Here is a 16,525-nt window from a genome sequence, read left to right on the forward strand (position 1 = left end):
TGCATGAAATGTTTGAATAGCATGAAGGGGGTCACAAAGCCTTCCTTCGAAATTTTTCAAGTAAAATTTGGTTAAGGATTCTGGTCTTATTGTCTTTCTCTGGCTTTATGTAGGCTGGTACTAGGTTGTCTGGGGAGATAAGAGAGACCCAGTTGCTTTTCATTTTCTTTGCTTTTACCGTGGTCTACTCAAGATTGGCTACTGGGCAGAGGCTGTCCTTTCTGGTACTTGTAGGGGATGATCCCCAAATCTCTTCAATCTGGAAGCTCTTCAATTTTCTCATGAAATTTTACCCTGACTGGTAGTATAGAGTTAGGAGCTGGGTTTTTTTGCTGCAAAGAAAAAATGTATTCATATGAAACCTTTGAATGCTCTGGCGGTGCCATAATATAGATAAGCAAACATGTCGGCCAGCCCGCTGGGAAACCTTCCATGGCCCTAAGATGGCAGTGAGCAAGGAGTGAAATGGCGTCACCAGGAACGCTGTGATAAGAAGTGGACCGCACGGGTCATTTTCATTCAATCAAGTTTGAAGACTTTAGGAGTACTGTCTTGCCAATTTACAGTTAATTTTTATTTTGTAGGAAGACAGAAATTTTGAGATTTCCCTGAAGTAAAGAGTTAATTAGCACTTATATCTAAATAGCTTCTGATTGTTTCTTTTAAGAAATCTGTGGCAAAAATGGATAAAAATAAACTTCTAAAAAGATATTTCATGGAACACTTCTGAAATTCCTTACTTGGTGCTTTCTTCTTCTTTTTAAATGTAGAAAATTACTCTTTCCAGATAGATTTTCAGAAAACAGGACAGTATGCTTCTTTTATGGCAAGATGAAACTAGCATTCCTATGACAACAGTGTGTTATTTGTCTTCGACTCTGGCTTTTATTCAAGCTCTTTGCAGGCTTTGGTTTTTATATATAAATATTTCATATATAAAATACTTGTCAGCTGCCTTCAAAAACAAAGTTTGTTGTATTTCTTTTGTGGTTCAGGGTATGGATTCTTTGGAAATGAATTATAGTCATAGTGGGTAGTGGCAGTGCTAATTTCGTACCTGTTCCCACCTCTCATGGAGTTGGAATTTCTGGAGCTGGTCTTAGAGTTTATGTCATTCAATCAGCTCATCGTACAATTAAGTAAAGCAAGGTTTACTGTAGTTAAACAGCTTTCTCAAGGTCATACATCTGAAGACAGTTGATTTCACCTGAAATCCAGGCCTTGACTCCTAATCTGAGCTGTGCTGTGCCTCTGTCTGTATTTGATTCCATCTCTTTTCTCTTTGTGGGCTTGCTGCTGACTGATGGATCTAATGGACTGAACTTTCAGTGAAGTATTGTTGTTGCTCTACTATCCTAAGTCACAGAGATGTTCTTTTTTCAGTCTTGCCAGAAATGACTGACTGAGCTATGCTTGGACCTGTGTTGTAGATGACATGAATTTATAAACTTATCATATATGTAAGTACACATTTAAAAATAAAATATGTTCTGCAAGTGGAGTTTGAGGGTCCATTGTGTTGACTAGGTATGGCAGGTGAAGTGCTCATCTCTTGGGATGGGCATGGGCAGTACATGCATCTGCTCTGAGCTTGGCTGGGACTGGGCACTCTAGTGTGTCCTCCTAGAAGATGGCTCCTTCAGCTCTAGGTTTGAGGGGTCCACACTGCAGGGTTGCCTCCTGTACACTAGTATGATGGGATGGGTGAAAGTGTTTAGCTCCCTGTCAATTTCGGGCAATTTGTATTTTAAAAAATGGTCTTGCTCTCTCCCCTTCTGTTGCTTACATTTGCCATCCCAGCAAAGCAACATTTCATGTTTCCTGTACCTGTGGTGAGAATGGTGAGCTGTGCATCCTGCAGTATTCCCTCAGCTCTGACAGGGTAAAGTCACAATGTTTCCAAACTCAATTAAGGTTTTAGAGAGACTGTGAATTCCCAAGTACTGTTAGCAGAGGGGGTACCGCGACAAATTCCATGTGACACAATGGGGAGTTATAACAGAGAAGTCTCTTGTTTGTTTTAGTGGTCTCCAAACAAATTTTTGAAAAAGAATTTGTGAATAAGAAGACCTGCAGCAAAACCAAAGCTCCCTTCTCTGTGACAGCCACGATGACCAGTGCTCCTGCAATGCCACCAGCATAAGCAGTGCTGCATAGCGGGAGGAGCTGGGATTTTCAACTGCAGTGTGAATGACTGACACCGGGTGCCAGCAGGGAATTAATACGGCGCGTGCTTCCTGAACATTGTCTTGACTCACAGCGCTCCTTGTGCTTGCTAAGGAGAACTCTGAGGCTTAATCCTGAGTGCTGTAGAATCCAATCTCTCAAAAAGCCGCTTAGCCCCCACCTAACTGGCTCAGACATGTATGTACCCTCTGCTGTCTGTCCTCATAGCCCCCAAATTTTGCTTTTTTTCCTCTTTCCACAGAGGAAAGACACTAGATCTGACAAGCAAGGGAATCTGTTTTTTAATATAAGGGTTGTTTTAATGTGTTCTTTTAGAGTGGTTTTGGGGTGCAGTTGGCAGGGATGTTGACCATGATAAAGGCCATTATTGATGCATGCCTATTTTATACTGTAGTGCAGTGTTAGTACCCAAAGTTCTCTGGATGTGGGTTAATCCATCTCTAAGATGGAAATCAGATTCCTGCAGACATATTAAATCATTTTTGTCATCCCTTAATGTGGCCTCCTTATCTTTCCATCATCTAGAGTGGCTACGGGATTAATATTTTTAGGTCTATTCCTGCCTATGGGTGAGGAGCGGGTTCTTCTGCTTTTTAAAGCCATCCTTTAGCATACTGTAATATTCCATTTTCAAAGCAAGATTGAAAAGTTTTCTCTTTAGAATCCTCCCTGTTCTGTGTCCCCACAGGTCAGCCCAAGCAAGTGTGCTGAGTTGGATGTGGGGGGAGCAGAGAACATGCCCAGAGTAGCTGTCCTTGCCTTCTCCCGTGGGGCCACCTCAGCAGTCTGAGAGCAGTTGGCTGGCTGTCCTGCCCTCCCTTCCTCCCGTGCTTGGTTTCTAGTGTTCCCACTCCTCCCCACCCTCCTTCCAGGAGTGGAGAGAGAAGAGGGCCCGCAGAGGCCCAGCCCCCGGAGCACGGCACACCCCGCTCCATCCTGGCTGCCCTGCTAGGATGCTGCTCAGGCTTGCTTTTCTGGAAGTAGTTTGGTATCAGCACTGAGCAAGTCCCACCCTCTCCCCAGACTTCTTGGGACCAGCAGGGGAAAGTTGCCCACACAACCCTGAAAGGCTGTTTCAGGACTTTGCTGTATTTGGGAGGAGGGGGTAGTTCTGTCAAAAAGCGTTTTTCCCCTACTAGTGCCTAAATGGCTATCCTTTATTATTTTACTCATTTATATTATGCCCCTACTACTTGCTCTCCATCCACATGGAGACTCTCAGTAACTAAGCTGAGCAGATCGCTCTCCTTTCCTGGATGGCCAAAGATAAGTAACAGACAACAGGCATGCCCTGGGGCCCCTAAAAGAGGCAGAACTGGCTTTGCAGCAATGAGCACAAGAGATTTAAATGACTCTCACAGTATGCAGCCCTTAACCTTGCACTTACTCTCCAAGTGCAGCAACCCAATGTGCTAATAAGCAGCTCCAGGTTGATACCTTAGTGTAGAAATAGGAAGAGGCATCTAGTAGTTACATCCCTACATTGTGTTGACAAGGGAGATGTGCTGCATGCATACCCCTATACCCCTGGTACTGCACCACCGGAGTGACATATCCCCATTCTAAAAATTGACTTTCCCTTCTGCCATGGTGAGTCCTACCTCTTACATTTTTTCTTTACCCAGTGCTGAAAATGTTGGAAGTTGGGTTTTTGTTATATGGTATTCTTCTTCTTTGTGGGATGGGGAGGATAATAGGGAGGGAGGGGTCCACCAAAGGCAATTAGATGGGCTTAGATGAGTGGCTTTCTCAAAGGTCCTATTGCTTTTCCAGAAGGCACAGGTGAGATGGAATTGTATCATGGCTGTATTGGCATGCCCTTGCAGAGACCAGGCATGCCAGTACACCCAAGTCAGAATGCTGCCAGTAAGGCCTTAGGGCTGGTCTGGAAGGAGGAACTGTGTTTAGATCTCATTCCATGTAGTGTATTCTTGGGCTGAGAATCTTCTTGCACACATTGAGTTCTCTTCAACCTGTGAGAATTCGTAGGCAGGTCATCTTGTAAACCCGTTTGAATTATGGGAGCAAGCAATTTGGTTTGCCTTAATGGACCCAAATCTATCACATAATTGTATGACTCTGTTTAGCCCAGTAGCAGAAACCATGTACAAAATGGGACCCTGCAGCCTGACAGTGACAGAAGGCCTGGTGCCCACGAATGCCATGTTTTAGCACCAAGATCTGCCACCTGTGGCTCCAGAGCTGCCTGCAGGCCAGTGATGTGCCGAGCTAGCAAACGGTGGAGCTTCGCAGCCACTCTTTTGCTGGGTCTGCTGCCACCTGCTGAATTAGAGCAGCTAGGTTTTTGCATAAATGCACAGTGAGAAATCATACAACAGCATCAAAAATAAATTACAATTGGCAATGTCAGCTCTGCTGGCTTAGCACTGCTTTCTGCAGGGTTTTTTCTTTTTTTGAGATATACATATATATATATATTTATTGAAATCTGTGAACTATTTAAAATATTAAATTTTTTTGTAGTAAACAAGTGGGACTTATTCTAAGTCTCTTACTTGGAGAATAAAGCCTAGATTTGCTATTCCGTGTGCTCAGAGGTCTGCAAAAGGAGATTCAGTCTTTTGTGGGCCTTCCAAGCTGACATTTTATGTATTCTAATTTTATTGCATTAAATATTGATCTAATAAAATATACAAATATGCTATAAACCACACGAAAGTTCCCTAAATCTTGAAAATGCTCAAATTTTAGAACTTCTCTGTTCTTTTGGGCTTAATCAGTAAAGAACATCTCTGCACCTGAAAAAGTCCTTGAGGCATTCATTCTCTGTAGGCACCATGAAGGGAGCTAATGAAAAGTGCGTTTGCGCCATCTGATAAGCCCAGCAGCTCTGAGTCCTGGCAGGGTTTCCGTTGCGCTCATCTGAAAACAGTACTTTGGTTTGTCCTTCCTCACTTTCTCCTTAAGTAGCAGTTTTAACCTTTGTAAAAATTTCACCTAAGAGAAGGTTTCAGAAGACGTCATTTGTTCAGAAATTGGGAGGAAGGTTTGGGAGAAGTTATGGGAGTAGATACTTTACTCTGAATGAGCTGAAGCAGAATAGTAGGTACAACTTATATTCTTGTCTTTATAGAATCAGACACTTTTCCATTTCACTCTCTAAAGGTCTCATGAATACTTGCTTATTGGAGTTCTTGTTTCATCGTGGAACAGACCCTCTTGATTGTTCCATTTTTTGTACATTTATTTTTTATCTGCTTATTTTTCTTTCCTCCTTGTCTTCCTAGGTGTTGCTGGATCTTGGCAATGGTTTTGTTTCAACTACAATGACTGTTTCCTACGTCAGTGCTCACTTGTGTTAATATTATTTTGATTCAGAATGTAGGTTATAGATTTCCTATTAATTTGTGTATATTAAATGAGAGAGGACCCAAGATTTTTTATAACATCCACCATGTATTGTTGCCCTGTGTCAGATATTCTGTACAAAGTCGGCTTGCTGTGAATGAGTGCTGCACTTCATATTTTGACAGGGTGGATTACTGGTTGATTTCTTGAACACAAAGATACATGAAATGGTCGTCTGTGTTTCGAGGACCGTATAAAATACGATTTTTGCTTTTTGGGGCCAAACTAGATGGTTTTATCTTTTTGTTTTATTTTTTAATGGTCAGGAAATTTATGTTCTTTGATTTAAACCATTTATGTAGCTGTCCAACAAATCACTTATTTGTGTAGGTGGGAAGCACAGAGCTGTGAAGGAATCACTGTAAGCTCTTGTTTTGCCATTGGACCATATCCTAGCTAAAGTGTATACTGAAATTTTTCTCATAGAGACCCTGATTTGTTACAGTTTTCATTTTTGGAAAGCAAATTAGCTAAGATAATTTGGCCATTTGACAAAAACAAACATCCTTTTCGCCTATTCCCTTTTTCTATATGGTAGGAGTTAGCTGCTGCTTGTATTCTAAAACCCAGTCTATGTAGTGATTAAAATAAAGCAGTTTCATGCCTGTCTTTCACATCGTCAGCCATTTAAAAGCCAGTTTGGCTGCCAGGTCCTTGAGATGTGACCACATGTTTGAAAAGAGAATCACTTACCTTGCAGTTACTTTTTGGGTACCCTGTACCCCTTTTGAAAACTGTTGCATACAACCATTCCGCTTTTACTGAAGACCAAGATTAGCACCTGTTTTTGCTAACCGAAAGGAATATGAAGAGGATTTTCACTTTTATGAAAGAAATCAAAGAGCAACAATACCGTTCAGCATTTGTTTTACAGTAAGTGAGCCATTATAGAGGTGCAGCACATACCCAGAGCAGCGAGGGTGGCCCTGCCAAGCTCCTTCCCCAAGAACTGCACGCAGCGTCTCAGCATCAAGCCACCAGAGCTTTGAACTCTGTGAGCATTTTTGCTTTATCTCCATTCATTTTGTATGTCTGTTAACAAGTTGTGTCCCAAGGCATCAGAAAAACCCAAGAGAGCTTATTTTGGGGGGCTGGGAAAGCTAAAAAATATTTCCATAAAAATTAATGGTAATTGCTTCCTTTTGCCATTTTCTGCTTATGAAGGTTTCATTGGAACGTTTATTTTTGGATAGCGGGGAGACTTTTATACATTGCAAGGCAGCCTACTTCCTGTGTTAAAGATGGAACATGTGGCTGGAGGTATTCCTTGAGCAAAGACATGTACAGGTATTCATTGTTCCACATCCATAAATAGTAATAGTATTTTGGAACTCTATAGAGTTGACATCTAGAACAGTGATTTCCAGCTTTTGTATGTGACGCATAGTAAGAAATACATTTTACAGCATGATCTACTTCATACATACAGATATGTATATACAATTGAAAGAAGTTTCACAAAATGGTATTTACCCATACCCCATATTTCTGTTGCATTTTATTTCATTTAAAAAATGCTGGTTGATTTCATGACTCAGCTGTGGGTTCTGACCCACATTTTGAAAAAGGCCATTCTAAAAGGAATGCTCCAAACTTGACATTTATCATCTCATTCCTTCCCTATGTGAGGTAGGTGGCAGAAAGGAATAAATATACAAGCATAAAATACTGTTTATCCCACCTTGACTTGCTGTGATGATGGGTAGGGTGGAGGAAAGAAGAAAAAGGTATCAGGAAATTTAGATTCTAATTCCGAGCTTTATTGCTTGTGAACCAGGTTATCATAATATGGAAACACACATTTTAGAGTTGGTGGAAGCCCTAGAAACCAAGTCATACAGCCTTTTCAATGTTTAAACCTGTATTAAGAACGTACTTTAAAGTATGAGCTAGTTATGTAGTATTGAGAGAGAGTTTAATAGGGGGTTATAAGTAAGAACTAGAACCAGATGAGTGTAACACACACCTAGCACAAGATAATTACCATTCTATACAAATCTTAGCTCTTACTAGTACTGGTATAAAATGGAGTTTTCTCCTCTTTCACCTTTGCCATGTGTAATGGGGAACTAATAACTGATGAATAAAACAAATTTAAGGTTGTTTTGTTCCTTTCCTGGACTCTTTCCTGTTAGAGAGAAAAGGAAATTATTCTTTATTTTCTCAATTTAGAAGTTGTCTGTTCCTTCAGTAGCTTAGAAACAGCTAGTTTCTTAAGAAAACTCTTTGAGTTCTGCCTCTGCCTATTCCTGGTTGGGAACCCTTGGTCAAGTTAGTTAAATACTGAAAACTGTTTCTTACCTGAAAATGAAGTGAAAGTGGATGGGGGAGAGTGGGGTGATCAATGTCTGTTCTTTCACGCTGTTTAAAGGTGAGCAGTAATGTCTTTGAATTGCTTAGAGCAGTGTCTGGCCCTTAATTGCTTCCTGAATGGGAGCTGTTATATGTTCCAGGAAGCTTGAAACCAAAGCTCATTCATGGAGCCAGTTAGAAGGTCTGTTTCCAGAACTGTTTCCAGTGAGGAGCAGTATACAGGGGAGGAAGTCAGGAGTAGTTAAATTACCTAGCAGGCCTGCAGATGTTTATGGAGTGTTCTTTATTGAGCAGGGCAGCAGTCGAAGGGCTGGGTGGGACATGATGAGCAATGAAAAGTGCTTGCTGGCAGGAAAAGGGTATCAATGATGAGGAGCTCTGAGGGTCACAGGTGCTGTCATCTCTGAGTGGGAAGTGAGCTGCTGGGCCTTCTTTATGACCAGGGGTCTGCAGTGTGGCAGACCCCCACCCAGTGAGAGAAGACACCTTCTGGTGTACCCTTCACACCCCAGCCCGCCTCTATAGAAACTCATTTTTCTGACAAGCTATAAAGTATACCTCTGGAATGGGACTCACCAGAGTTCACACATGGGGAAAAGGGAAGTCAAGGAAAAAAGCTATAGGAAAGTTGGCCAAGGCAAGTATTTTTCTGCCCAACTTTTTAGTTCTTTAACTTGTTATTTTCCCTTCAAATGTGTGTTCTTTAAAGAAATGGCCACTAGATGGCACACAGACCCCAGCAGTATTCTGACTAGAAATTATTCTTTTTAAGACGCTTTTCAAAAGATAGGTCACTAATGTGTTTTTAAAAACAAAATATGATATGTAGCGTATTTTAGTACCTCATTTTTGAAAGGAATAAAGAATGAAAAGTTAAAAACTCGTAATCTATATATTTTGTGGCCTCCATTTGTGCTACAGAGAAAGCCCAATTGTTGAGGTACATACAGCTCATGGTCTTTGTTCATATGTAGGTGATCCTAAAATTTGATTCTCATGCACAAATGCTTCATCTAATTTATTAAGTGAGATTTTTATAATGTGGGTTTATATGAATATTTTAAAGGATAGAATAATCTGCCCAAAGCAATCTTTTGTCCATCTTTTTCTTTCTTTATTACTACTTGAAATTTCATTTCTTAGAAATTCTGGAATTGTGTTTCTTAGAGAATATTATGTTGCTTTTAAACAAATTGTCTGATTATTGCTTTTTCTGTGTGTATGTGTATGTGGGTTATATGCAGACCATGGATGCAGTTAAAAGAAAGGAATAGACTTGTCACTGACTGAAGTCTTTAGCTTTAGCCATTGAAGACCACTCATGAAAGGGAAATCATAATAAAGGTTTGTTGACTTGATATAGTCATTTGCTGTGGAGGGTATAAACAAGGTCCGTTAACATCCTTGCCATCATTTTGTGTCTGGCTCCCCTGTGATGTCCAGAAGCAGGCATGTGGTGAGAAGCTGCCCACTTCTGAATAAAGCACATGGGGTCCTAGCTATATGTGCTCTGGATTACTGAGGCCATTATATTAGTAAGCAAGTGGTGGATCCTCTCCTCACGCCACTCCAACACCAATTACCAGGATAGGTATTTGGAGCACTTGTGTCCACAGGGCTGCTTGAAAGCTGCCTTGGGGGCTGTGCTAGAGGGAACTGTTTCCTCGGCCGCTGGCCATTGTCCTTGTCCACCCCAAACACCACCATGTTGGCATGTGACAGCAGGTGTGGGAGAGTCATGGGCCAATACAGAAGAGATCTGGGGAATCCATAAGATAGTAATATTTTATTTAAGTTGATATCCCCAGTCTTACCCAGTATCACCCCTGGTTTTTTTGTTTGTTTGTTTGTTTTTAAGAACCAGCAGCCTCGTAATCTGGAACCGTTTGAAAAAAATATACTAAAATGTTAGACAGTTGTTGAAACATAATAAGTGATCAAAAATTAATTAACCATGACAGTTTCAAGAAAACTGTCAAATAATTTTTAAAAATTTAGTCTTCATTTTAAAAGCTTTAGCTTAGTTCTACTTTGTATTAGATTCCCCCAAAGTCTTCTTAGGAAAAGAAAAAGGCAAAAACATGATTCTTAAAAAACAGGCCATTTTGGACAGGTGTAAATGCTGGACATGTAGGTACCTTCCATTACAGAGTGTAGGCAGATCTAACATGAGATGACTTGGTTGACTTGAACTCTCTCATATTAGAACTAAGACTTCTCTACCTATTTTAGCTGATGGGTCATCTTCCTTGTTCCTACTTGGCCCCCACACCCAGGCTGTGGGAAAGAAGCTTCACTCTTGTGTGAAGGGCAAGGTGTTTGTGTGGAGGCAGGCATGGAAGGAAGCCCACTCCGCCTGCCTGCAATTGTGGCTGTCTCTCAGGACAGTGTCCCTCCTCCCCAAGACCTCAGCTTGAGCAATGAGGACAATGAATAGCAACAAGGAAGTCACCCTGGCCATCTCTTTCTTTAATGTCACCAACAATTCTAAATGTAATTGGTTCTAAACATAGAGCTACACGTATTGAGCCTTGTGTCAACCACTTGATTGCATTATCTTGTTTAATATTCATTTTACATGTGAGTGAACTAAGGTTTAGAGAGTTGGGTGACTTGGCTAAAATCATGCCTTTAGTAAATGTAGGCACCCCGATCTGAAAGTAGGCCTGTCATTGAGCTATTGTGTAGTTGCATTTGCAGGTATTAAGCCTTTACATATTAAACCAGACTTGTGGACTGTCTCATCTTGACCACACCTGTATAAAGCAGCAGATGACATCAGACCTCATAGAGAGTGCCTGTGGCAAAACCGCAGAGGAAATATGTAACTAAATGATTTTTGGGTCTCCCAGCTGTTAACAAACAAGTGAAAAACACCCAGACAAGTGGATGGTGATGGCTTTCTCAGTGTTAGGAAGAAATTGAAGAATTAATCAAAAGCAACAGAGAAATGTAGACTAAGGAACAGTTAGGAGCACTGTGAATGGCTGCATAGCTGTGTGTATGATACGGGCTATTTAGGAATTTTGAAGGGCAGTTGTGACTGACTGTTTACATTTTATGTGATAACAGAACAGAGGACTCCCCAGTACTGTGTCATGGGGATTTTACCTTCTTGCAGTCATCATGTGCTCACCATGAAAGAAACTAGGAAACACCTGTATAAACCATCTATTTCGATGTTTTCGAGTTGAGTGACTTTTGTGAGGGTGAAGGTGGTTAGGGTAGCGTATATTCTATCAGTTATTATTTTTTCCCCACAGAGTGCTTTTGATTATTTGGAGGTTAATTTTAACTTAAGTTGTGTCATTTCTCTCCCCTTTCCTAGGGCTTCCTGAAGAATGAGAAGGACAATGCCCTGCTGTCTGCCATTGAAGAGTCCCGGAAAAGGGTAAGAAACAAGTCCAGATGCAGATGTGTACCGTTGTGAGGGCAGCACTGTCTATTGGGGAGTGAGGGTTAGTTCACCAGAGGGAGTTCTGCAGGCACCATGTTTGAAGAAAATACCATGATTGTATCTCTATGTGTGTTTAGTGACTGGAATGCATCTGAAACACTGGACTGGTCAATTAATTATTAGTTAGTCTTAAAATTGAAGGGCCAGACAATTCTTTGCTTTCATTGTTATGATATAAATGGTATTTTGGTTTCTGTGAATCAGCAATTCAGAAAAGCAGTTAAGATCATTGGTAATTTTCCTCAGTTTCTTTTTCTTTTATCACACAATTTGCCTTTCTGTGCTACCTTTTATATTAACAATTTCTTCAAGCTCTTAAAAAAAAAAGAAACTAGCTTGGTACGCAAAAGGCTGGCAAATAAGTCAGCTGAAGCAGCCATTTTATTTGCAATAGTATTTTTGCAGCAAGCATTTCCTCAAGGTATGCAGAGATCATTTACTTTACTAACATGTGAGTTATTTCCATTTGTTTCTGACAAGGATTAAAAGATCAAAACCTTTCCAAAACATTCCATTATGGAGTATGAGAGTTTTCGGGCCATTGGGATCTTTTGGCAAGTGAGAAGGAAGATTGGCAATCATGTGGAGCTGGTTCTAGAAATCTAAAAATGTACCTTTTCCCAGGAATGCAGCTGGAAGGTTCATGCTAATCTGTCCACAGTGGCTGTCTCTGCAGAGTAAGGGTGAAAGGGGACCTCTGTCTGTGGTTTATATAACCCTTACACAGGTGCAATAAATTATGTATCATTTGTGCAGTTTAAAAAATAATAAAGTAAAAAAATGCTGCTTTCAGTTTGTTTTATTAAAATGTTCTATGCAGGTGGACATGTCTCAGTAGGGCTGATCTGAGTGAGATAGGGCAGCAAAGGGCTTGCCAACCCTAATTCGTAAGAAAATGTTCCAAAGGCATAATTTAAATGACTGATACGTTCAATTATCAGAGTGAAATTCCCTAAAATTTCATCAATTACATTTTTGGCAATAGTACTTACACCTGAAAATAGAGAAATTCACTTGATTCAGATTTGAATATGGTTTTAAAAAGAATTTTTTTCTTCTTTGTTCACACATTGAGTTACTCACCAACACTGATTCTCCTGCTGTGAAGGACCAATGAAACTAAATTAGAATTTTTGAATGCTACCAGGCCTTATTAATCCATTTATCCTGTGGAATGTGTTTCTGAAATTGGCAGTCTCCAAACATTGTGCCATTCTGAGAATAAATGTGGAGCCAGCCAAAACATTTAAGTGACATACCACAGTGCAAAATGTGTGCATATGTGTTTGTGAGGGAGATATTCCCATGTTGGGAGGCAGCCTCAGGGGATATCTTTCACCTGTCTAGACACCGAAAGACGACTGATAAGTAAGAATCATTTTCAAACAAAAAATGAGCGGCTTCCTGGTATTTTAATAGTAATTGCATGTTTGAGTGACTTGCCAGTGTCCTGCTGAAATGCCAGGAAAACAAGCTACAAAACCACAAATGTGTCCTCTCTTTTCCCATTTGGTGCATCCCAGCAAAAACAAAACAACATTATTGGAACACATGTAGAGTTTCTAAAAGCCAGCAGTAGCTCGATAGTAAGTGGGTGTGAAGTCAAAGCATATTGCCCTCTTCCCTTTATGAAAATGGGGTTTAAGTGCTCCCCACCTGTTCTTAGTTCAGTTGCCCAATTCTCTCCCTGCCTTCCTTTCTTAACTTTGTTCGAAGACATACACTTCCACACTTAACCTGAAAGATTCTAGTTTAATTTACAATAGTTTCTCCATGACTTTGTCATTTCCTATGGCTTATTTTGCCTTCCTTTTAATTTTTAGACCTCACGTACTTCCCAAGGTTACTTTTTTCTCTTCTCTCAGGTTTCCTTCGTTCTTGTCCTACTGTTCCCTACCTCCCGCCTCACCTCACACCCACATTCTCGTCCTCTTCTCTTAGTTCTTAGTTGAGTAGCTCTGTTGATTCTCTCATTAGCTCTTCTAGTTGGCATTCTTCTTTGCACCTAATTCAGTAGTTCTGAAATGGGTCTAAAGGGAATAGGCTGGCATAGGGCAGATGGGTGGCTGATCACCTCTGATTAGCCCACAAATTGGATGTTCCATTATCTCTAATGTAATTAAGGTAAGCTGGAGGTGGTATGGTCAAGGGAAGAGAATTTTAATGTTGGGCCATTTATTTTTATTTGAAGCCCCTTATCACACTAATGATGAACAAACTTCAGTGTTGTTCATTCAGGTTGTGGGGCTGTTTCTAAATGAGTAGCCTGGCACACTTCTCAGATGTCTGAGGATTTGAGCCCATCAAGCTGCCAGTTTTCAGAGTGCTTCCTATGTTTGCAAAGCAGGAATTCTTGGGACACAGGTGGGCAGCCTGATTAACTGGACATGGCTAATCCCCAACACTTTCTCTCTGACTGTCACATGGTGCTGGAAGTCTGCCCCCACCATCCTCATCAGCAGTGTCTTCAGTTGCCTTTACTACTGTGCCATTCTTCATCAGCCAGAGGACTGGCTCTTAAGAATAGCTCTTGTGACACTGTGGTGTCCTGGTTCAGTGCCTCACTTCCTATCGCAAGCTTCCCCCCACTCCTATTTCTACCCTGTCTGGCCCTCGTGCCACTTGACCACCCTCCATTTTTCCTTGCTGGGATTGGTTCAAGCTGAGGAGGTACTTGGTTTGACCACTAAATAGAGTTGGAGAAGAAATTGTGGTTCACTTGTGCATTGTTTCTGGATACCTTCCATGGAAACTACCCCCTTTCCCTCTCACTCACTCCACCTTTCTGTTCCAACATACTTTTATTGAAAATGCATAGCTTTCATGTTTTAAGTTCACTAGCATAAGAGAAAATGATTTTTCCCTGGATATTTTTTTCAGTCCAGGCTAACTGACTGGAATGGTCCATTCTGCTTGACTCTCAGTGCAAAGAAAACCAGATGGAAAACTGTAAAATTTGTGATTGTTACTTCTTGTGTCTTCAGAATACATTTTAGAAAAGAGATCTATTGATAGATGGACCAAGATCAAACTTTAGGTTGTGCCAACCTTCTTCCTAATTATTTTTGTGTGTGTCTGGTATCTGTCTTTTTCACATTTTAATAAATATCAGTCCATACTTAAACCCATCCCATTTGTAGGATGAGTATATGTGGTTTTTCTAACAGTATGCCAAAGCTCATACATATGGATATTCTCAGTATAAATTATCTGCATTGCCAAAAATAAGGCAGGCATTACTAATACTCATTCCCTTGGTGCTGCCTAATTAGATGCCACACTGATTGCAAATGAAATGGCTTTTTGAAAAGTGGGCTTCAGCTGATGAGAGCCCTGGTCTGCCAATTAAAGAGAAATAGTCTGAGCATGGTCATGATTCAGTGTATTTCTGTAACTTGTTTTAATTTCCTTCTCAGAGATTAAAAAAATTTTTTTTAATCTTCTTCCTTTCTCCTGCCCTTTCTGCTTCCTTTCTCTTTTTTTCTTTTCCTTCTGCTTGCCTTTGTTTTGGCAACAACTGGCAGTGTCACCAGTAGACAGGAGTGAGATTTGCCAGACAATTCAGTAGTGGCTCTGAGCTCACTGGTAGGCTACCTAAACACAGCAGGCTCTGTTTTCCTTTTACTAGTTTGCTTCCTCCTATGAAAATATTACTATTTCTTAAATAAAAAGACATGGAAAAACCTTTTTTTATTGTTTTTTCTGATGCTTATTAAATCTTAAGATACCATTGATTTTATAATCCATCTTTTTTTGTGTACTACAAAGAAATACTTCAGTTTGAACTATAGCATGCTATTAAGTGTAATATGGTAGCCTAATTTCAGAGGTATTTTTCTTTATAAACACATGAAAAGATATTCAGCATCACTAATCATTGGAAAAATGCAAATCAAAACCATTAGGATGGCTATTACAAAAAAAAACGGAATAGTTAAGTGTTGGCGCAAGCATGTAGAATAATTGGAACCTTGTGCACTGTTGATGTGATTGGAAAATGGTGCAGCCTCTATGGAAACATGCAGGTCCGTAAAAAATTAAACATAGAATTACTGTGTGATTCAGCAATTCCACTTCTTGGTATATGCTCCAAATAATTGAAAGATGTTTGTATACCCATGTTCATAGCACTGTTCATAATAACCAAAAGGTGGAAACAGCACGAGTGTCCACAGATAGGTGAATGGATAAGCAAAATATGGTGTGTGTGTATATATACACATAAAATTGAATATTCAGCTTAAAAAGGAAGGGAATTCTACATTATGCTAAAATGTGGATGAACCTTGAGGACACTATGCTAATAAGCATACTGAGGTTCCTAGAAGCAGGGAAAATTATCATAGAGACAAAAAGTAGAATGGTGAGTGCCAGGGGCTGAGGGAAGGAGGGAATAGTTAGTGTTCAGTGTGTACGGAATTTCAGTCTTGTAAGATAAAAAGAGCTCTGGAGATTTTTGGTGGTGATGGTTGCACAACAGTGTGAATTGTACTTAATACCACTGATTTGCATACTTAAAGTTAAGATGGTAAATCTTAGGTGTATTTTTCACAATTAAAAAAATTTTAATATGTTAGACTTGATGAAATACAGTATGTTGCAAATAGTTGTCAGTAAATTCTTTAGGAGTAAAGATGGAAAACCAGATACCTTCTGTTGTACTTATCTGGGGGACTTTGAATTCTGTTGAACTTTAAAGGAATCTGTGTTCTTTTTTTCATTTGGGTCGTCTCTCTCTGCTCCTCTCTCACAGACCTTTGGCATGGCCGAGGAGTACCATCGGGAGTCAATGCTGGTCGAGTGGGAGCAAGTGAAACAGCGAATTCTCCACACACTGCTGGCATCAGGAGAAGATGCTCTTGACTTTACTCAGGAAAGCGAGGTAGCTGAGTCCTAAAGATAAACCACTATTAATAAAAATGTGAGGTCAAAGAATGCTTGACTACCTGACTACTGGGAGTCTTGGCACAGTCCATCACTCCCCCTCTTGAAACACTTTCTTCTCTTGGCTTCCAGGTTGCTGACATTTCCCTGGATTTCCTCCAGCATGGCTGGCTGCTTCTGCTCAGCCTCTTTTATTGAATTTTCCTTAAACTCCCTGACTCCAGATGTTTGGATGTTCCAGAGCTCAATCTTTGACCTGTTTCTCCTTCAATCACTGCCCTATTGATCTCATCTGGGCTTATGGTTTTTAATACC

General features: G+C 40.4%; 1 protein-coding gene across 6 annotated transcripts in view; it reads left to right on the top strand.

Moving 5' to 3' along the window:
• The window catches only part of NUP93 (nucleoporin 93), a 128,194-nt gene that overhangs the window by 69,263 nt on the left and 42,406 nt on the right, over positions 1 to 16,525 (top strand). For 5 of the 6 annotated variants that reach the window (XM_057493203.1, XM_057493204.1, XM_057493205.1 and 2 more), the window contains 2 exons: positions 11,198 to 11,260; positions 16,080 to 16,208. In XM_057493203.1, the coding sequence (XP_057349186.1) occupies positions 11,198 to 11,260; positions 16,080 to 16,208 (192 nt within the window). Of the gene's footprint in view, positions 1 to 3,081; positions 3,778 to 11,197; positions 11,261 to 16,079; positions 16,209 to 16,525 lie in introns of those variants that run through there. The other variant, XM_057493206.1, reaches the window with a different exon arrangement.

This window comes from Manis pentadactyla, chromosome 15 (genome assembly GCF_030020395.1).
Source record: "Manis pentadactyla isolate mManPen7 chromosome 15, mManPen7.hap1, whole genome shotgun sequence".
In the NCBI taxonomy this organism is placed as follows: Eukaryota; Metazoa; Chordata; class Mammalia; order Pholidota; family Manidae; genus Manis; species Manis pentadactyla.